Genomic DNA, 23,236 nt, shown 5'->3' on the forward strand with positions numbered 1-23,236 from the left:
CTTCAGTATGAAGACTGAGTACTAAAAGAATTAAAGCTGTTTATCTTTTTTAGGTATACATTAGAAGCAGAAAGGAAACAATATTTGAGCAAAGAGGATCAAATTAGCAAGGCTGGGAATGGGTTTTGCACACGTAATTTTTCAAATGTCCTTGATGACGACTCATAATATATAAATTTAAAGACAAAAACCTGGCCAGTCATAACCTTCCTATTCAGTGACTGCAGAACTTGGCAGTAAATGTCACTGCTAAAAAATATTTCACTACATTAACTTACTGGCAACCACATTTGCTGAATAAGTTCATAAACAGCCACGGGAAAAGAGACAACCAGAAATAAAGTTGCTAATGATTCACTCTTTTCTAACATGCATAATCCTCAGCTTGGATCTGTAAGAATAAAGATATGCTTTACCAAGACAGTTCCCTTCATTATTCACTTCATCAAGGTCAAACTATAATCCGGAATGGGTAAGAGTAATTTACTGAGAGGAGAACATGAAGAATAAGTGAAAGGAAAATAGAAGAATTCTCCAGGAAGACTGGAGAAAAGTGATTTTTTTGCCTTGAAAAAGTGATCAGTTTTCCAGTTACCAGTTTAGATAGGTTGGTTCACTCCTAGAAAAAACACCAAAGGGTTTTAATCTCAAAAAAAAAAAAAAAAAGTATAAATATCAACATTTATACATACTTATCAGCTTTTAAGTGACTCCATCATAATTCCCAGTGCTGAAATGCACAGGACCAAAACAAAAGGACACAGAACCTGAAACAAGGGCTGTTTTTCCTGTATGCTTACAGAGGGCTAGTGGTATCAGTCCTAAATGACATAACTGTGTCACAGACTCTCCAATGCCCAACTGATGTTTTGAGGACTGTCACTCTTTTTTTTTTTTTTCCTTCTGTTATGCCCTTTGAAAACTTCACCGCAGTCTGTGGGAGAGCCTGACTTCTGTCTGCTGTTGCTGAGGCAGCAAGCAGAAGCAAAAAATAAAAAATATACAGATTGTAAATATATTTTACCAAAAGAAACTTACAAAATAAATAGAAGTGGACTCAGCTCAGAGACTGCCTCCTTATATTATACCATGCCAGAGCTTACGGATTTTCAAGTAATTATTTAAGCTGCTCTTAGAATACAAAACATATTTTGCAAAAACACTGCAAAGAAAGCAGTTTAAAGAGAACAATAGTTTTGTATCAAAATAGAATCACAAGACCCTTCAATATCTGCCTTGTTTGGTTTCTGTGTGAAAATACAGTTGAAAGGAATTTCTGCATACCTTGTTGAATATAACAGGAACTGAAGAGATGCTTTAAGACATATACATACTTCTGATGAAATTAACTAAACAACTGTCTTTTAAAACAGAAATAACTGTTAAACAGAAATAACTTCAGAAAATACTGCCGTGACTCTAATTACAATGTGAGGCTTGCCTGTATTTCCACAGATGGGATATTCAGAGTCCTTATGGAGAAAGGGAGGAGGCAAGGCTTCCTCAGAGAGGAAAGAGAAGGCTTTTTCAAAACTGAAAATTTAACATTTTGAATAAAATATGCCTAATGTTTTTGTTTTTATGTAAACAGACTTTAGGAAGTGATCTGACAGCCTTAAGAAATTACCATTTGAAAGAAAAAAGGTCTACATTGCTTCATCTTTGATCTACAAGACAGATTTATCACAGGACAGGATGACTGAAGTTTATTCATTAGCTGATAACCTCCACATGCCTCCAAGCCTTTAATCTGTAATAAAACAGCAAACTAGGATGGGGCTCTGAGGAAAGGCAACTCAGAAAGCTTGGCCAAGCAAGGACATGCCAATGGAAGGCCAGGGGGAGGCAAGGGGACAAAACCCCAGAAGAGCCCTGTCCAGCTCCTTGGGCTCCTTCATGCCCCAGAAAGCTGGAGACCATCAGGTTCACAGGGGCTCCGTGCAGCTAAACCAGATCTGCATAATGTGGCTGCTGTCTCTGCTGGGATGCCCAGAGGTTCCTTCTCATTAGCAATAAAATTCACATCACAGCATGCAGGTCATTCTGAAAGGAGTAGTTATCACTTTAAAAGTTTTTAAAAATCAAAAGCTGTGTACTCGATGGGGTCTTGCCATTTGTTTCACAGTATGTCTGCTAGCATCAGTATTTACAGTCTGTGAGCCACTGCCACTGCGACAATCCAGAAGAACCTAAAGTTCTTGCACCTTCAAAGCTGAAAATTATTGTAGAAATACAAGCAGAAATGCAAATAAACAAAAACTGCTTACTAAAAATAAAAGCAAACCCACAAATTCTCTACTATTAAGATCACAAGTTAAAGTCATTACGATCTAAAGCCTGCCTCTTGGTAAAACTTCTTCAAGAATTAAATCGAGCAATTCTGGAAAGGTCGCAAAAATACTTCCAAATATTCTCTAGAGGAAGAATGGTGAAAAAAAAATTATCTTTATTAGCACTGTCTAATGCCTGGCAATGAACCACAAAATGAGCCCACTAAGTTCTCTGAAAGACACCAATTCCTAATTCTTTTGAATGAGAATTGGAAACAAAGTAAAAAAAAAAAAAAAAAAAGGAGGGGGGGGGGAAGTTAACAGCTAGACAGCTAGTAACAGCTTCAGTCCTGCTTTAAACAAAAGAAACAAGTGCTCAGGGACACAAAGAAGTGAGGCTATCTAAGGCAACTATGAAGGGAGATAAGGTGGTCAGCATCGACTTCTCAGTCTGACCTCTCTAGCTCTTACAACAGCAATTGCATTGGACTCTCTTTGTAAAATGCTTTTGAGATCTCTAGATAAGTGATCATTAAGAAAGCTGTCTATCTCACAGCAGTGATACATGCATTTCTGTACCTACTTCAAACTGAGAAACAAAGATGTTAAGCAACATGCCCAAGGTCATGCAAAGCTAAGGGCAGGAACAAACCACAGAGCCCCTCGCAGCCCTTTAGAAAGATTCTTTCACAGCCGGGCATGCACCAAAACAAGTAAGTAAATGTCTCTGTATTTGACAATGCCTGACCTATGAAAGGAAGTAGTTTCAAGCTAAGTGGCAAGAAACAAAACACCAGGGAACAGCTAAGCACCAAGAATAACTGGTAACACCTTGTAGGACATTTGTCCCACTGCCCCTTGTTGTATCGCGGTGGAGGAGCAATTCTTAAGAGAAAGGTGATTCCAGCCACACAGACGCTAAAAACAGACAAAACATAAAAAAAAAAAAACAACCAACAACCAAACAAAAAATCAAAACAGAACAAAAAACCACGAACCTGAATACACGCTGGTATTTGCAACTTGCCACACACAGACAACTGAGACAGTACCTACTGCAATTTCTAGGACATTGTGCACTACCAAGACGTGACTACCAGCTGCCTATGTAGTGAATCATCATGTAAAAAATGCCGGGTTTTTCAGTCCTCTGATTTTTTTTCCTAGGAGCTGCAAAATTAAACTATTCTGCACCATAAACAAAATCAAACCTAGTAAACTAGTCTCCTTTCGACTTCAGTGGGCTCATCAGAACTTATATTACTCTGGTTTTTTCTACTTTGTTTTAATTGTGTGGGGTTTTTTTCCCTTCCAAAATATGTCAGAATAAGTGAAAATTAACCTCTACCACTTGCTCACCAGCTATTGCTATACTCAAGTAAACAGGAAATGCTCTTTCACCTCTGAAATTAGCTTTTGAAATATAAGTCACAGAAAAAAAGAAAGAAGAGAAGAGAAGAGAAGAGAAGAGAAGAGAAGAGAAGAGAAGAGAAGAGAAGAGAAGAGAAGAGAAGAGAAGAGAAGAGAAGAGAAGAGAAGAGAAGAGAAGAGAAGAGAAGAGAAGAGAAGAGAAGAGAAGAGAGAAGAGAGAGGAGAGAGGAGAGAGGAGAGGAGAGAGGAGAGAGGAGAGAGGAGAGAGGAGAGAGGAGAGAGGAGAGAGGAGAGAGGAGAGAGGAGAGAGGAGAGAGGAGAGAGGAGAGAGGAGAGAGGAGAGAGGAGAGAGGAGAGAGGAGAGAGGAGAGAGGAGAGAGGAGAATGATACTGGAAAATGAATAATGATTTTGTATGCTTCAAACATGTAAATAAATATTAAAGCTTTTCCTCATTTAAAACTGCATTTGGAATATCCTAAGCCATTAGTTAAAATGACAGAAGACTACAGCTACCTGAAGCCTATGTAAAGAATCCCTCTCTTTAACAGGCTTTTAAAGATTGCAAGCCAGCGCATCTAAAAAGCACATCCCTGAATAATTTAAGGCTCCTGGCATCTACATTGAAAAAAACCCCTTTGCTAAACCTGGAGGGGAAAAAAAAAAGAGGTAAAAGAAAGAATAAAGGTCGTGAAAGATCAGCGACAAAATCACTACTAAAAAAGTATTTTTCCTATCTTTAAGTGTACCCAGACATGGAGAAGCACGGATTTTACAGCCAGACTTTCCCATTTACTGTCAACAGCTGTGGTCTAACATTAACATTTACCCTTTGGCAGTGTTAAGTAAGGCTGTGATGGTCAGGGAAACAATACAGTAAACAAAATGAAAGAGAAGGAAGGAAACCCGACAAGAAGGTGAAGCACAGCACAAATCTTCATTAGCAGAAATTCAATAACAAATAAAAAGACAAAAGCTAGACTTGATAATGTAATTTAAATGAGTAACCTACATCTTAGGGCAAGAGAAGAAAAAGAAGAAAAATAAAAATCCAGAAGAACAAATCAATGTAAAGCTATATTATGAAAACAATACGAAACATGAATATCCCATTAAGACACCAGGCAATCTACTTCCAGGGTAATCCCCATTTATAACCAATTGTACCAAGGTCAAATTACAAATCAGTGTATTGTTGACAATACCAAGTTTTCTCTGCCAACTACATCCTTTAAATATCAGCAAATCCTACCTACTTCCTCTTGTGTCTGTCATAGAAACCATCCAAACAATGGGAGCAAGCAATCTTCACCTCAACAGCTATTGAATTCGAGCAAACTGAACACTTTATTCATTTTTACTTCTAGACTGGAAAGTCCTTGCTGCTCTGCAGTACCTGAAAGCCTCGCCACTGATTACAACCCGTTCAGGATCTGGCTCCTCCTCAGTATATGAAAATGGACTTGAAACAATAGGAAACCTTATCTGAGGAAGTTAACACAGGTCACCCTTCTCGACAAGTGAATACTGACTTTATACAGACAGAAAAACAGCTTAACTTAGTCTTCTGAATTTGGAAAAAGTGTCATCTTTAAAAAAAGAAAAACAAAGAACAAAATTCACCTTTTTTGGGAGCAACAGATATTGCACTTTTGCTTTATACAACTTTTCACAAAGAAGAGTCATTAGGAAGGCACTTGAAGGTCAGCTGAAGAATAGAGGCAGATTCAGAATGGGACAAAAACAACCTGCCTAACACAGAATTTCCAAGTAAATGCCTGTGACTCCTCACTCTTTTTTTTTTTTTTGTGAAATTTTATTTCTTATGGGAATGGAAAGAGGAAGAAAATTATACTATTTAATGTGCAATTGTGATATTTTTCCAATGTAATTGCAAGCAAAAAAACAACCTACCATTTCAGTACGTGTTTTTTTTCTCCGTTACAACTCAAAAAGTTCTGTTGTTGTAGAAAGCAGAGGGTTATAAGAAACTAATCTGCAATTTGTCTTTCAAATTTCATCTGAACAGGCTATGTATTCAAAGTTAAAAAAATATTTAATAAAAAGGTAATACATGGATACGATGGGGCTTTGGACACTGACAAAAAAAAAATACATTTGGAAACAGACATTTCTAAGACTATTAAGGACCCCTTTCCAGAAGCCATAATGAAGTAACAAATGAAATTCTACTTTTGAACAGGTAATGTGAAGCTTAAAGCATTAAGGGGAAGGTGGATTCTTAACTAGTAGATATACACGTAATTCCAGGAATGTCATTAATATCACATGAAGTTACACTAGCTGTTGATCTCACTCCTAATATCTAAAGCCCACACCTAACTATAAATATATATATATTATGTTTGCTTCTTGAAAACTGATTCAAGTTTAATAGCAACTCATAATTGAAATATTCACGGTCCCAAGCTAGCTTTGAAGTTAAATCCCTAAGTGGATAAAGTGAACTGTATATCTAATCTAAACTAAATGTTTCCCTTAGTTACTAATACCAGTGCAGTTTCACTAGCTAAAATCATTATTGGAGAACACAAATGCAAAAGCCTCGGCACTTTAAGAGGCATTTAATCCTTCTCTGTGCTAGGACACAGCACATGTTCTTGGCAGTATCAATTCCTCTGCTGCCTTCTTCCACATGTTTGCTTCACGAGTAGACTAACCTGGTGATTTCTAGCCAAGGAAGCTTTCACCACAGCTTTCCAGCATTGCTCCTGTTACTGTAAGTTTCTTCCAACGCCTTTTGATTATACCATTTTCAATTTAAGACCACAAATCTACTTCATATTAAAAGCAATTAATCTAGCAATGAAATGTCACTACATTTTGCAACAGGACATCAGACTATAACTGTTTCAGTGGCACACTTCAGTTTTCTTTACATATTCTGCAAATCACACACACACCCCCCCCCGCCTATATACAGCTCCATACCTGAAATTTGTGCAGCAAACGCAAATGACGTGGCTGACCACAGTTTGGTTGCCCCTAAACTGCAAAGCACCTGTGACCTCATCCACTCACTGGTTTTTCCTTTTGTCCTTCACCATTTTTGGCTCAGATGAGTGTATTAAATACCGAACCGATGAAAGGTCGCACATCCTCTCCCATGCTTTTAAAAAAATGCTAAAAAGAAAAAAGCCAAGTGCCCCTGCCAGGCTGCTGCCGGTAACAGGGTGAGCACTGTACATACAGCCTCACAGAGTATACATAGTAAGTCATTATAATAGAGTTTGAAGGCAGGTTTGGATCCTAGAGAAAACAGTCACAATTGTGCTACTTCTGCAGCAGTAATTTCCCCATGGTTTTGGTTATGTTGATCTCCGCTCCTGTTTCACAGAGCCCACAGCTACATACATTATATCCAAGTGTGTGTCTGAAACTCCATAACCTTTGCCAGACTAACTCTCCAGGAAGCTCTCCTGACCTTTACTTAAGATAAAGAAACCAACTGAAATGAAGAAATAAATGTTCCTTTGATAATACTGTGTAAGCTGTGGCTAAGGAACTTTGAAATACAACAGCATTAATAAAATCCATATTAGGAGAATTTCTTTATCACCAAAAGCAGTGACCAGCTTCAATGGAGCTTTTCATTCACAGTTCACAAATTATTTTCCAAGAATCATTGACTTGTTGTGCAACGATAATTGTGGGTTAATAGAAGGCCCAACTGAACTTTGTACTCTTACACAAAGGACGTATGCATACATGTCTATATTTGGACACAACTCCGTATGTTGGATAACATATCTGAGTTCCAACTTACAGAATAGTTTGATCTTTCATAATTTAATAATTAAAAAAAAAAAAAAAAGCAACAAAAGACTTTGAAGTCAGAGTTGGGGAGAAAAGTGCTACAAAGGGCAACTTTAAAAGTCTACAAGTGATCATGATTTTTGCTCGGTATCTACATATCCAGAAACTCCTTGAAAAAAAAAAACCAAACAAACCAAAAACCTAATAAAACTATTGCTGTCAATGTATACTATCAGAGACCAGGGGACAAAGAAAACTGTTTTTCTCCCCCAAAAGTGTTGTTATTAAAACACTTAATAAACTCTTAAAGCAGTTTCTAAATAATGGTAAAAAAACCTCTGAAAGATTTGTAAAAACCCTCACAAATCTGAATTTATATTTTGGGTTAAAGACTATTTTAATGTAATACATTCTAATATCTTTAATTTTAATATAATAGGTCAGAACATTAATGCTGTACTTAACAGCTCTCTGGTTTAGTGAACTGCTGTAATTCATTCTGATAAAGTAAATTATTTCAGTTAGTTAGCGAAACAGAAGAGCTACCATGTGCTCTGCCTTAATCAGCAGACACTGTTCAGAAGAGACCTCTGATGATGCAGAGAAGCCTTGCCATGAGGAAGAAAGATGCCTAAAGAAGGTCCTAGAAGTCTACAATTTTTTTTCTGGTAACGTTTCTTTCTCATGCCATTTCTTTACTACACCCTTGCAACTACCCAAAGCCACAGAACATTGGGTACAGTGAAGGGTTGCTAAAGTTTATCAGAAGAAAAGCACTTTAGCAGGTAAATGCAAGATTTGAGGGGTCTGAGCAAAAAAAAAAAAAAACAAACAAAAAACCCCAAAAGCTTTGGTCACATATTAAATAAAGTAGCAAACAATACAAAGCACACAGCTTAATTTAACTCCTGCTTCCTTCTATTAATCCAAAGGGAAATTTTGTTTGATCAACAAAATGCCACATGCTAAGATGACTTCAAAATGCTTCAGTGGTGCCTATATTTGATTGATTATGTAGACAATTTTACTTGTTTTTTGTACACAAAAGGTACCGAGCAGCTCAATGTCTGTTCTCCATAGCTGCGTCCTATGTCCCACAGTATCTGATCTGTACCGGCTAACGCTCTCCTCAATCAACAGAGAAACTCCTTCCATCTCCACAACATGGCTTCATGACTTTTACCTTGCTTTTCAGGGGTTGGGAATTAAAGGACAGGGCCCCCTGCTAAAGTTTATACCTTCAGCCCAAACTACTTCTTTTGGCTTCATGTCAAAGCGCCACTTGCTATCTCTACTCATTGTGCTGATGTCACCAACCAGAAAAAAAAAAAACCAAATGCAACCAAACAAAAACTAAGAAACAAAACAACCCCTGACCGCAGATTACACAATAAATAACAAATATGAAAACCCAAATATAAATACACAAATATATATATTTTAAGAAAGTGATTATTCATACTATACTTACAACTTTCAGCCTGATAGTCTGGCACAAACTGCTCGTCATTGTCAGGTACCTGAGCTGAAGAAAGGAAAACAAAAACAAAAAACAAACAAACAAAAAATAAGGAAAGAATTAAAAGAAGCCATTAAAGCATAAATAAAGACTCTTGTGCTTAATTTGAAGCACAGCCAAGATTAAATCATTGTTGGGTATAAAAATCAGGAAAGCGCATCATTTTAATATCAGATAAACCCTGGGGTGAAGCTGTGTGATGCAGTGCAAGCCCAGAGCAACCTCGGCACAGAGCAGTGGGGACGGGAGGATGTGAAAGCTGACACTGGCACTGGCCCTGCCTCACTCCCTGCATGAGCACCTGGACCTACTATGCCACTGGTAAAAACCCATCAGTCTCTATTTTCAAAATATCTGTATAGAAAGTCTGCAAAACCCTAAATTCTATTGTTTAGTGCTTGTGCATCTTTAACCCCAAACTACGGCACCTTCAGCTAACTTAAAAATTATTCACATTTTTCATGGCAGTCAGCCAACTCAGTAGGGGTTTCTTGTTACTCTTTTAAATTCTCAGAAAGAACTATTTTACTAGACCACAGAATTCCTAGTTCAATGACAACTTTTCAGACATTGGAAGAAAAAAAAAATTACTTAAAGCAAGAATCATTTTTATCATCCATTCACCTTGTGTCAGATCGTCTTTGCTTTTCGGAAACTTCCATCACAAACCTGAGCTATAAACTGCAATCATTTCTTGGTCTGCTGATACACAGTTTTGAGCCTCTGGTACCACAATTCCTTTTCATTGTGTATCTGAGCCATTACCCATCTCTCACATCATGTTGTGAACTCTATTAAATCACATTTAAGCTGAAATACCACTGAGCATATATTGTAGGTGGATACACTCTAATAACTGCAGAACATCATGTTGAGAAGTGGCATCCTCGGAGAATGACTGGTTCTGAGTACATCCCAAAAGAGAGCCAGCTTACAGCCTGTAACTTTATTGTATTGTCCTCACCATGCACAAACTAAAATCATCATTGTAAAGTTGGCATACAGTTTTCTGTTTGAAAATATTTCCACCATGTACACAGGTTTTATCTAAACACAAGCAAACAATTCGTATGATTAAAATTAAAAGTTAATATCTGCCATGATCTGGTTACCCAAAAAGATTGGGGAGGTAAATATTGGCTATACAATTATTTATCACAACAGAGACTATCACATCATTAAATATTAAATGACAAAATATAACTTCAGTGCCATTCAGAACATTTTCTAAGTTTAGGAAATATACGTCATTTAAATATGTGCAATTGCCACTGGTTTTAACAGAGTTTGTTTGAATTTAAAAATAGATGCTTAATTATAATTACTCGCAAGTGTTTTGAAATGTGCACTACGGTACTCTTCATGGACCAGAGCCCCATTCCGTACTCAGGAAATAATTCTCATTACTTAACTAAGAGGTTTTTTCCCTGGGTAAGAAGCTCAGAATCAGGCTCATCATACAAAAAAATTATTTGCTCTTGAAAATCAATGTAAAGTCCTGCTGTCTTAATTGTACCAAATGCCCCTTAAGAACAAATGCCTTTGGGAAATCTACAACCACAGATTTGAGAAGAGGTAGTAGTAAGATAAATACACAAAGTTCAATTCGCATTACTCTGAAAAAAACCCCCATAGATATTTCTGCTTTGGGTTTTGTTGTCGGTTTTGTCTTTTTTTTTATAAATAAGCTATCTTTTTAGAAGAGAACAGTACCTCCGAGGATGTTAGTTCCTAAAATTTTAAGTTCTATAAAATATGTAAGCTTACCAAACCAAATATTCCCACTATTTTGATACATTAGTTTTCTTTTTCCTTCAGAGAAACCACAAAACTTTTACCAGAAGTTAACTCAGGAACAATATGAACCCAAATACTCTGTGATTTTTTACTTTTTATGCAATTCACTGCATGCAAATGTTAGGCATTTTCCTTACAAAAATGAAAAATATTTGATTGACACGGAGAACCCAGTTAAGAAAGCAAGATATCTTACTTGAAAACAGTTCCTAAGGATTTCTTACATTTTCAGTTGTTTTTGAAGGGTTTGTAAGTATGTTCAAAGTTAAAGTAATTGTATTAAGTAATTTGTTGTTTACAGAAGACATCCCACACATTTTTCTTAAGCAAGCTATCATTTCAAAATGCAGCAAGGAGGTTAAAAGGACTCTAATTTGTAACTAATAAAGTGTCTGGTTTTGTGTACGTATATATATATATATGTTTATATATATATATATATATATATGAACTTGTGATTCCAGAAAATCTGAAAAAAAATTTAAAGAAAACAAAAACCCTCCTGATGAAATCAGGAGGCTACATTTGGTTATTCCAGAACTGGGACATGAATCTTATATAACCTCCCAAAGTGGACTCTGTGCACCAGACTGCTTTTTCTGATGGTTTATTCTGGTTTTATCAGTTTAACTTCACTTACAGCAGCACAAATCTGTTGCAGAGATATATGTATGACTCAGTGAATGAGGTCTGGTTTTTTCCAGCCAAAGCGTAAGAAAAAAATAAAATACATCTGGTTGTATCCTCATGAAAAACCAGCATACTACTTTAGAGATACTGTTATTACCCTTGATTTGGTCTGGCGTAAACAAGAAAAATATGCTTCATTCATGGGTCTCCAAAATTTATGAAGGCATATTTAACCGAGATAAAGGCGCAGCACTTTATCAGTACTCTAGAAATAGGTGGAGACTACGCTGTCAAAATGTATTTTAAATACAATATTGACATAGCCTTAAAAGCCTCTGTAGGAGAAGGAATACAAGTTAAGAAGTGTTTAAAACCTTGCCAAATATAAACAAAACAAACAGCAACATCCAAAAGATTCCAACCAGGAACCTACATTTCCTACTGGAATCTAATTTTAGTAGCATCACTACCTTAGAAACGAGCCCACAAGCCTATACAACTACATTAAAAGGACTCACTAACTGTTGGAAATGAGAACTTAAATTATTCCTTTGTTTAGTCTGGTATTATTTTTAAATGAGCAGAAATGAAAGTCGCACATGATCACACTGCAGAAATGTGAGAAACCATCATCAGCCCAACACATAGGCTTCCACCAGCATCTTGCTGTGAGACAGCAAATGCTTGGGATCCGCTCATTGCACTACTCAAAGACAAGAGGGCTTTTTTTACCTCAAGTTTGGCTAATTACAGAGTTTACAGCATATTAAACATAAAGACACTTCAATGTCCAAAAACCCCTGTAACTTGCAATGTTGCAACTGTCTGCACATTTAGATACGCATGCCATTCATTTCCTCTTTTTTATTCACCAACGCTGCAATTGAGCAAGGCTGCCCTAAAATCTCCAGTGGTCTTCTGTTAACAAGACACAATGCATACATGACCAAAACTTTTTTCTTTTTTTTTTTTTTACTTTGCCATTCAGAGGAAGATCGAAGAAGATATCTGAAATTATCATCTGACTACATGAGAATATTTCCCTGAGCTATTTAATTATGGGGGTTTGAGAAGGCAAGTATATTCCAAAAGACTAATAAAAGGTTTTGAAGGATGTTAAGCACGTGGCTTTTACTGCTAATAGCAGAAGCAGCTACATTAGTTCATTCCACATTCAGAGCCATCAAGTCTCAGACTCCTGAAGCAGACAACATCTGCAGCATAAGCTATCAAGCTTGGTTTAGATTATTACCAAAAGTTTTCTTTTTCTGCTGATTATAGCTACAGCGTCTCAAGAGGATTTGGGAAGTGTACAGAAGTGTTAATAACAATCTTGAGGATGTTATCAATTTAGATTTTACAGTTTCACTACCTACTGAGTTAAAATCACTTTGCCAAAAGCAAATATTCACAGCACAAAAATACTTACTATTTGTTTGTAGTTTTTAGAGCTGTAAAAAGCCTTTGAAAAGCTAAACTGACAGCTCCTGTTGCAAAGGGAAAGCAACGTGGAAAAGCAAAAAATATAAAACTAGAGCTTGTTAGCTTGCTCTCATTGCAAGTAAACAAACCTAAAAAGTCGCCATTAACAAGCATCCAGGACAAAAGGAGTTAATATTTAATTAAAACCAGCTCTATCCACTGTAACAATGACCTGGAGCCAAACAAGGCAGAAGATGTATGAGTCATTCTTTCTGCCAGTGAATGAGACAGCTGATCTCCGAAGCAATTCCTCAAGACAAGCAGTCAGAACTGGAGTTCTGCCTCCATTCACAAAAACACAGTCCAGCCATGAACCATGTGGCCCCAACCACAAGCTTTTCATGTCACACCCTTCCAGAAAGCTACAGCAAAGTAAACTTGAACTTTAGGCATAAACACACTGATTTCACTGCTTTGTCTCAAGATGCAGCGCAGACCTGCTGAGGAAAGTATTTAATAAAGGAAAAGTTAAGCGAACTATAAAATACTTAAATTTAACTCTTCCTTCTCCCCATCACAAACTGCTTCTAAAATCCTCAGCTGCACTCCAGGGAAAGGTGTTCCTGTTAAAAAAAAAAAAACCAAAAAAAAATACCCAAACCCCCCCACACACAAAAAAAGAACCCAAAACAAAACCAAATCAAACACAAAACCAAACGGAAACTTTCCAGAGAAAAAAAGAAGCTGCAAACCTCCTCGCTTCACTTAAAACTTTATTTTGGGTAGCAGAACACTTCCTGTGGTACTGTGTTCTCTGACTTAAAGCTTCACTTTTAGAGCTCAGAGCAATGAGTTTTAAAATATCAATGATTTATTCCAAGTGGCAAAAGCAATTGAAATTGACAGGGACTGACTGTATATGGACAGTAGTATTTTGGCTTCAGCTAACTTCAGGCCTCAACATCAATGAGTCTAGTAAGTTTTCTTTGATTCATTGTCACCTCTGAATATCTGAGAATGCATAAATGTTAAGTATTCCTGAAAGATGAAGGGGGTGAGAAGGGGAAGGCTTCTCTGGTGGTTGTTTGTGCTGGCTTTATTTTTTTTTTTCTACATTAACAACTGTTTCCAACAAAGGAGCATTCAGAAGGCAAAACAGTGACAAATTTCAAGATGATAAAAAATATTAGTTCTCATAAGCACCGGATTTGCTGTCAAAACAACACAAAACCCTTTTTACATGAAGTGAGATACTCTGACTAATAAATATAAAGGCAGTTTAAAACTAGCTCCAGATCTCAAAATTCTTCCTTATGTGAATAATCCCCAGGAATATGAATATGGGTTAGCAGAATCTGCTCTTAATTTGCTGCTACACTAAAAATGAGAAAAAAGTTAGCATAAAAGGAACACTCACATTTAACGTTTCGTTACATCCCTCATGGTTCACAAACCCCACTGCGCCTTTGAAAATTATTATTTTGAGTAGAAGGCATCCAGCAAACAAGAAAAATGTTAGAAAGTTTATTATTACACAGACTTTCAGACTTCTGGATTTCTGGTGGTTTTATTTCTTTTGGATTTCTTTTTAAAAGGACACTTTCCTCCCTTCCTCCCATTTTTGCCAAATCTAACATTTCTTCTTTTTTTATACCAATATATTTAAGATCAGGAGTTATAAGCAAAATCTGTCAGAGCACTAGATTAAAAAAAAACAAAAAACCAAAACCAACCAAAAAGAAAAAAAAAAAACCAAACCAAAAAAACCCCCTAAAAACTATTCTCTGTATTACAAATCTTAAACCCTTTTTTAGAGTGCCAGTCCCCTTGAGAGAAATTTCAGCTGTGAAGATATTAAACTATCATTTCTTCACTACTTTTGCTCCTATTAAAATGTCAATAATTCTTGAATATAGCTACATAGCATTTGCCTTACACTGGGTAAATTTTACAACTTTTTGGCAGAAGAAAGTTAGTTAGCCAGATTCTACACATTTTCACTGATTTAAACGAAGCCATGGTAACTAAACTAATATTTGAAGATCTAGTACTGTCTTTTATTGAAAATAATCCTTTGAGTACTTATTTTCATATCTCCTCATACAAGAAGACTACAGGTCTACAGCTGCTTAGATGTCATTGCAATACTGGTGCATCCTTCACAGTAGGAGAATAGAGGGCAGAAACTTATTCCTTAAAGTAAATCCCAAATCTGGATATTAATTAGATGGGAAAAATAACTTTCAGACAGCAAGAGCTGGCTTTTAAATATTGGTAGCATGTAGTAGCCATCCACTCGCTTTAGCTTAGGTGCAACAGAGGCATGAACCCGTTACCTGTAGCTATTATTTCACCCCACTTTCTCTTCATTTAAAGTTTTTGTATTTTTTCAAGACACCCAAAGAACATAATATTGTTCAGTTCATTTCCATCTGAGAAGCATTATGATCTACTGCCTTACGAAGCAGATCTAGCGCGTAAATTAACTGTCTTTGCTTGGGATGCCTTCTATCTTTCTTCTACAAGATTTTCAAGAAACTAGCATCCAGAAGAGTAATTTTAAATAAAAATCTGGGCTTCTGTTACTCTGTTACACCCCAAAAACTAAATGCTTTTACTGTGGAAAGGAGACTTCAACTAAGAGTTTTTTCTCTCTCTCTTCCTTTCAGCATCAGAAGTAACAGCTACCATGATGAGATAACATTAGATTAATATTTGAACCATTTTTAAGTCATTAAACAATGGCTATCTGTCAAAATTAATCTAATTCCAAATATACAGAATCAATAAAAGTCTGTTTGTAGCATTATCATGACAAAAAGTTGCCATCAAGTTATTAAAATGTAAAACAGAAGATAGTATCTGAATAATATTTGCCTTGGTTACCAATAGGCAACTTTAACTATTTCCTTTCAAGTTGGAAGGTCAAAACAAATATTAAAGGCAACACACTTTTAATTTCTAGTATCAGTAAGTGGTTATAATCTTCTGTCCAGCATAAAAATTGACATGAAAACCTTATTCAGAGTAAGTCAAAATAATTTAGATTTTCTTACATATTTAATACTACACAAAGAAGCAAAACTCCTTTCCATAAAAGCTATGGAATATCTTTTTAAGTTTTCTGTAAGTAGAATTAAGCTTGTTAATTATTGACTAATAAAATATTAAAGAGATTACTGAACTGTTTACATTTTGGATTAATTCTTTTATACATACGAACCTCCCCCTATTTCCAACAGGAAAATAATACAATTCTTTTATGTACTTGTTTACCACCAACTTGTCACAGGTGTCACTAACTGTAAAAATCCCCGATTAAGTAAGTGATGTAGTAAGGATGGCTTCAGGAAAAGCAGAACAAAAAAAACCACAAGCATTTTTTGCCTGCCAGAATGCAACTCACTTTCTTCTCTAACTCAGAAGCAGATTTCTGACCTGGTTACTCCCCAGTGGGGATCTGAGCTCGTGGGAGAAACCTGGTCAGCTGCCACTGCTTTTCTTAAAAAGGGTCAAGATGTTTTAAAATTTCATGGTCATTTCCCTGGCTCCAGAGCATTATGAAAAGAAGTATGTAAACATTACTGATGCTGCCAAATTGGCAGACTTCTAGCCTGTGAAGGTCCAGAAGAACATAAATGGACATATCTAGCAATGGGTAAACAAGTCTGATTTCAAAATCTGTTTCCTGGTAAGCTCATCTATGTAGACATTTGAGCAAGGCTACAGCATCCTCAAACACCCATAAAGACTACCAAAAGTTGCTTTGGGTGTGTTTTTTTGTAATAAATATTTGTGATCAAGTCAGTATCTCAACCTCTTATTTCCTCCTCTGAATTTTTCATTTCAATTTTAGTTCAGCCTTTAGAAAAGCTAAAACCAAGTTTGTGTTTTATGAAGCAGCTAAAATCATGATGTGGCCTGAAACACAGATTTCTTAAAATATTTCTAGAACACCGAAAAAATCTGTAATATTTACTTGTAATATGCTATAGGACAATATAGTATTCTTCAGCTTTATTATCCTCTGCTACATGAAACGCCAACTTTTTGATTTTTTTAATACTTACCAGATGATGCAAAGGATTCTCAACCTACCTGACACAAGACTAGACATCTTTCTGTCTCAAAACCTATCTAAATTTATCAAGTGAAATAGACTCAGCTGAAGAAAAAAAAGGCTTTCAAACAATTCATTCGAGTCTAAAATTAGCAGTGCCTTCAGAATAAAAATTGCCATTACAGTAATTTATGTACTTGCAGAAATTATTAAATCAGTTTTTAATTCCTTATTATTTTTCAAACTTACATTATTATCTGCACATGCATTATGAATCTCCCTGTATTTTTCTGACATGATCAAAGAAACTTAATCATTTCAGAAACAAAAAGGTCCATACCACTAAAAAAAAAATATTATCTTTTTGAGTTGTATTTTAACATACTTCAGGCTTGTTAGAGTGAATGAGATGATACAAAATAAGAAGAGCAACAGAAAAATTACCAGAGGGAGACAGGTACAGTTGTATCTGACAATTATACTACAAAAATTACCATAGTACAGGACATTTATTAGGAAAGAACAATATTAATTCATAAAAATATACCCTCTGATCTATTAATTTCAAGGGGATGTTTTGATTAATGCCATGCTAAAAATAATGCTAGAAGAATTAAAATGTCTGCAAAATAAGCAATACCCCACAACTTACTTATAGGTTAAGAACTTGACTAACTATAGAAAGCTGTCAAAACAAAATCAGTTTGTAAGCAAGTAGTCAATCAGCAATATTTCCCTCTTTCTATGAAAATCAGCAGCAAGCAGTTCACCCCAATATCCCTCCTTCCCCCCCTAAAAAAGCATAACATCTATTCCATACATAATTGTGCACAGTCCAGTACATGAGAAAAATTAAACATATGTGAATACTCACATTCATTTAAATCAGGACAAATTTAGAGAGATTACATTAACTAGCATCAGAATAATGCTTATTTCAGATGCAGACGTTAACATAAAAAAATTCAACCAGAAATATTAAAAACAGACAATGCATAAAAATCTTTATGCTTGAAATAAAGAGTACGGTATATATCAAAGGAAATAAAATCAGAAAATATTGCTGAAGAGAAGAGATACACTTCAAAACACAGAAAGCTACACTGCATTGTATTAAAGTTCTCTTAATGCAGCAGCTCATTTTTTGTTATTGTTAAATGAATCTCTTAACAGCTACTCTACATTCAGATTTCTACATTACTGCTCTTAAACCTTCTGCTTTAATAGAATGTGCTCTGCAAGATTCTCTGAAATACTAAAAAAGCACAAGCAGGTGAAAAACAGACCGATGTCAGTTTTCTAATCACCCAGTACACAATCTCACAACTACAAATATGAAGACAAAATAACATGCAAAATATTTAAAGGTTTCTGTAAAAAAAGAAAAAGAAAAAAAAAAAGGAATAAAGGAATAAATAGTACTTTTAAAGTATGCCATACACACCTAGTGTTCTGTGTTGTGAACAAGGTGGAAAGAAGACACTTGCACTTAAATCTTGAAGCATCCCGTCCCGATGAACCCAGAGAAACTAATTTCTGCCATCAGAAAAGTACTCCACCAGAACACCAAATAATTATATGTGCTGCTCTAAAGGAAACAGCAAGCCCAGTTCTGGCTGTATGTAGTCTCTCGAGGTACAATAATATAAACCTGATCAATTGCAATTAAAATCTGAACAGAGGCTTAGAACTTGAAGTCTTGGTGCATTAGTTCTTGCCAAAAGCAGATGTGATTGTGAGCTGGAAGCAATTTCTCCTGGTAATTTGTGATGACACTGGGTAGAGCAGCCCCAGAGTCCCCAAAGACAAACTCATCAGAGGCTCTAATGTATGCATGACACATGAGGTGGCTCTTTTAGAGCTCAATTAATTGGGCTGAACATTAAGACAGCAAGTTCAGGACTTTTTTTTTTTTTCCCTCCAGAGTTGTTTTTCCTCTTTTTACAAGCAGCTTTTTTTCCTTACCTTCTGCAAGCCATGTCTCTTGTAATTGGCTCAGATCTTGAAAGAGTTCTGCAAAAAAGATGAAGACAAGGATAAAAGACTCACACCTTTAATCTCTTCATAGATTAAATATGCTCAAAAATATTTTTTCCCCAAGAACAATGTACATGAATTCTATCTTGGCAGCAAACATGCAGACAAAGTAGATATTCTCAGGGTGCAGTTAATGATTTTTCTACAGTTGTTAATAAAAAAATTTAAAAAGTACATGCTCTACTATTTTATCTACTCTTGGAACAATAGCCAAAATCTGAAGTTCTATAGTACAAAAGACTCATTCAGCAATACAGAGTAAAGTTGAAAATTATAATCTTTCTTACAGGTGAAATATTTCTCCTTATACAATTTGGGCCTCCTCCTGCAATATCAGCTCCTGATAAAGCTGTCTCAGACTTCAACTGGAGTTCTGCCTGAGCAATGACTGAGTATTTTTATTGGTATATTTGTAACTATGAGATAAAATCTTTAAAGCAAAGACCTGGGATGCTGCAATAGCAAACAGAAATGTGAAATCTTTTGTACTTCCCCTTATGTTTTACTCTGTATGACAAGAGAATTGCCACTGTACTCACTGTGCTCCTTTAAAGAGAAACCACTTTCTCTATGGACTGAGTTTTGCAGAAGCTTTTTTTTTTTTTTTTGTAATTCACTGAAATCAGCTACTTATAATGGGTGTAAGCCAGTATTCAGCTTACTTGCATTCAGCTTGCTTGCAAAGTTCAGAAACTCAGTTATGAAAATTCTGTTTACTAAGATTAAGTAGGATATTTGAACTGACAGATAGTTTATTTTTTAATTTGCTGTATTTTGAGAGAGACTTCCTCTTTCATAAATGCTGACAGATAAGTATTTACATACACTTAAAAGACAGAGCCTATTCATTTACCCTGTGGACTGATACCTCCTGTTCATGTTGGGAAATCATTTAAGTAAAAATCAGAGACTTGTTTTCATTTCAATCCACCCTAGAATACACCTTTCCAAACAAGTAGGGATTTTGAAAAGTCTATCAATGTGTCCTCAAACTGATAAGATTTATATAGGAATAAGTTGTAGGGCCCTATATATCTTACTATATGTCTTACATACTTAAATGGGTGTAGGCATAGCACCTGTGCTGACCTTGTAACCTAAGGAAGTGTTAACAGAAATTACTAGATAATAGTTCTCTAGATACAACCATGTGAGTGGCTACTGATGGAAGCAAATCACAAATCTTCAGCCCTCCAAAACTTTGTCCCCTCTAGATATTATTATCACATTTCCCAGGATTTTTAATCCTACCAGTGTTACACACTAATAGGAACAGGCTACCACACACTAAGAGCCTGACTACTAGCTCTACAGTAAAGATAGAGTAAAAACCAAAAGTCCCCACACCAGCATTCTCATTCCTGCTACCACCGGTAAAGATACACACCAGTGAAAATGATGTTAAAAGATGGAAGGAATGGGGAAAAACTGAATCTCAAGAGGTCTTAAGGTGAAAAAGCCAAGTGCCGTAACTCGTGTCAGGTGCTGCAAAGGCTTCACCTCAGTGCATGACACCCGTGTGCCACAGGAGCAGCAGTACCTAAAATATAACTGGGCAAGTCAAGGAAAGAGTCCCAACTTTATCAGTTTACTGCCTTTGCCAGTTTGTTTTGCACCGGTGAATGCAATTTTCTTGTCTTGTTTATTCAGACTGATCTAGATATATTTGTCTCCTAAATAAATAAATAAATAGCTGTCAAAAGGCTTCTCTGCATTAGTAAGTAAGCAGGGGGAGAGCGGGGGAAGGGGGTTGGGGGGGGGAAACAAGCCCTCACCTTCTGAATCATGAGCCAAGTCTCTGTTAATGAATTTTCTTTTCCTGACATTTGTCGGTCTCTCATTACAGTTTCTCCCACGCGGATTCTATAAACAGGAAAGATCAGTTACTTTAGAAACCTGAGGTTTTGTGTGTAGGCTTTTTTTTTGTTTGTTTGTTTGTTTGTTTTGGTTCTTTTTAATTGAATCAAAAAGACTCAAAGCCGGCATGAATTCCTTACATTTTTCAAACAGGGAAATTATCATCTTGCAGCCTCCAATTTCTAGCAAGATACTGCTGAGCACCCAATATCCTCCAAAAGATCCCCCTGACTAAATGCAACACATTTCTATATACCTATGTAAACATCTATTTGTACAGATACATAGATGTGTGCAAGTAGCAACACAATAACAACCATGTATTTTTAGCATCTAAAGTACACAAACCTACACAATACCACATAAATCCCCTCTGCATAAGCTACGCAGAACCCAGATATGAGGTTATAATAGACTGCTTTGTTTCCCTGTGTTACTTATAACATTGTTTGCAAAGTCCTGAAAAGAAAAAAAAAAAATTAGAAAGAAAAAAAAATGTTAACGTTTGCCTCAGCTTCATTCTTCAGAGCATTGCAGGCAAACGCAGCCAGAAACTTTGAATGCAGCTGCTGCTGCTCTTGTCTCTCTCATCCGCTAATCATGTGCATGATTTTTTAATCATCCCAGAACTGTCTTTAAAAGAACAGGATGCTTTATTGAAATAACTAAGAAGATAGGCTCAATCTTGCAGGCAAAGCTCCCAGACGAAGAGTCGCCCCTACAGCGGTAACAAAGCAGATACTCTGTCTGCAAAACTCCCCCACAGAAATAAGTCGGAGTCAAGTTTATAAACACCAACTTTGAACTGATCACTCACATTGGTGACCATGTAAGGCACTTGCTGGTCATAAAATCCATCCATTCTGCAGCTCTTCCACAAGTCTTAGCTCAGTGTTTTATTTACTGGGCATTTGATCAGGAGATTTCGTCGGGATCTGGACTCCAATCAGCCTAGAGGGGAATACAAGATGGCTTTTAGATTTAAAAAAAAAAAAAAAAAAAAAAAAAAAAAAAAAAAAAAAAAAAAAAATCATGAATGAACTGCTTGCATTTGCATAGCTAATTAACCTCAAAGAGTCCCATTCATAAAAACAACCCTCCCTTCTACTGCCTTCACCTGGGTTACACGCTTCTGCCAGGAAAACACGGAGCAAAAAGCACTTCGAGGCAGCGGCAGAAAGCGAGGCGAGAGGCAGGGTTTTATTTACACTCCCCGCCGTATCCCTCGGGCGATCCGCGCAAGTGGCAGCCCCGACTCTGGCAAACGTGTGCTGCTCAACTCGTAATGGCGAACGGCGGGGATCGCCGCGCACCTCACGGAGCGGCGGCAGCGCCCGCCAGCCGCAGCCACGCACACACATACGCCCCCCGCACCCTCCCCCCCCCCTCCTCAAGCTCCCCCTCCCTCCTTCCTTCCACCTCCAAGCACCGAGCCACCTTTTCCCCCGGGCCCGCTTTTGCAGCCCACCACCACGCAATCCTGCGGGGCGGCGGACAAAGTTGCGGGGAAGACCCACCTGAAGGCCACGCGCGGCGATCGGCTGCAAAAAATTCCCTCCAAATTTAATAAAAACATTAATTATTCCCCGGCACTTCCCCCTTGGAAGCAGCCAGCGCCACTGACAGAGCTCAATCCCGTGGTTTTTCCTCTCCTCCTCCTCCAGGGGCCCCCGAGCCGCGCCGGCGGATCCCCGCCGCCCATTGGCTCCCCGCGCCCCCCGCCGGATCGCCGGATCGCAGCCCGCCCGCCCCGGCCCCGGCCCCGCCGCCCCCCGCCCCGGCCTGGCTGCCAACGCGGGGGGCGAGACCCGCTCTCCCCTCGGCTCCTCTTGCCGGGGAAGGGGGGAAGCTTGTGGAAGGGATCGGAAATCGCGACTCGGATGCGCGGCGCTGCCGCCACATAGATCCGAGGATCCAGCTACTGGCACCATGTTCCCCCTTCGGGTGGCAAAGCAACCCCCTTCCTTCTGCTGGTTTATTTTTTTAAATAATGTTAAAAGTTTCACCTCCTTGACTCCGAAAAGCGAAACAACAGACACTGCCTCACCTACCTACCCCCTTCCCACACACACACAGCCACACAGGCACCTTTTCTGGTGGCAGAGCAGTCCCGCAAAACTTTGCGGAAGCCCCGAGGTGAGGAAGAGGTAAGCGCGGCCAGAGGCTCACGCCACTCCGGTGGAAACTTTGCACCGCTCTGTCAGGGTCTGGTGAGATGGCGAGATCCCAGAGTGGTTGCGTGTTTGTTTTGTTTTGGGTTGCCCTCTCTTTTTTTTTTTTTTTTTTTTTTTTTTTTTTTTTTTTTTTTTTTCCTTTCTTTTTCTTTTTTTTTTAAAAAAAAAAAAAGCTGAATCTTAGAAAGCAATTGTTATTTCTCCTAGGATGACATAATTTCTAGGTTTTGTGGACAGACTTTGGCAGCATCCAGGCACCGGATCTTGGGGTTTTTTGGAGCAGTTCTGCCAGGACCTATCAAGCTCAGGATTTCTGAGGACTT

The 23,236-nt window shown here is 37.4% G+C and overlaps 1 protein-coding gene across 3 annotated transcripts in view; it reads right to left on the minus strand.

The window, feature by feature from the left end:
- ETV1 (ETS variant transcription factor 1) overlaps positions 1-22,873 on the minus strand; it is a 67,320-nt gene extending 44,447 nt beyond the window's left edge. Inside the window, exons 1-5 of one of the 3 annotated variants that reach the window (XM_030445861.1) lie at positions 22,828-22,873; positions 21,557-21,690; positions 20,658-20,745; positions 18,811-18,858; positions 8,889-8,942 (exon numbers count right to left, since the gene is read on the minus strand). In XM_030445861.1, the coding sequence (XP_030301721.1) occupies positions 8,889-8,942; positions 18,811-18,858; positions 20,658-20,745; positions 21,557-21,601 (235 nt within the window). In that variant the 5' untranslated portion in view covers positions 21,602-21,690; positions 22,828-22,873. Of the gene's footprint in view, positions 1-8,888; positions 8,943-18,810; positions 18,859-20,657; positions 20,746-21,556; positions 21,691-21,856; positions 22,039-22,256; positions 22,371-22,827 lie in introns of those variants that run through there. The other 2 variants (XM_030445860.1, XM_030445859.1) reach the window with 2 other exon arrangements.
- Between the last annotated feature and the right edge of the window lie 363 nt (positions 22,874-23,236).

The sequence above is a fragment of the Calypte anna genome, chromosome 2 (assembly GCF_003957555.1).
Source record: "Calypte anna isolate BGI_N300 chromosome 2, bCalAnn1_v1.p, whole genome shotgun sequence".
In the NCBI taxonomy this organism is placed as follows: domain Eukaryota; kingdom Metazoa; phylum Chordata; class Aves; order Apodiformes; family Trochilidae; genus Calypte; species Calypte anna.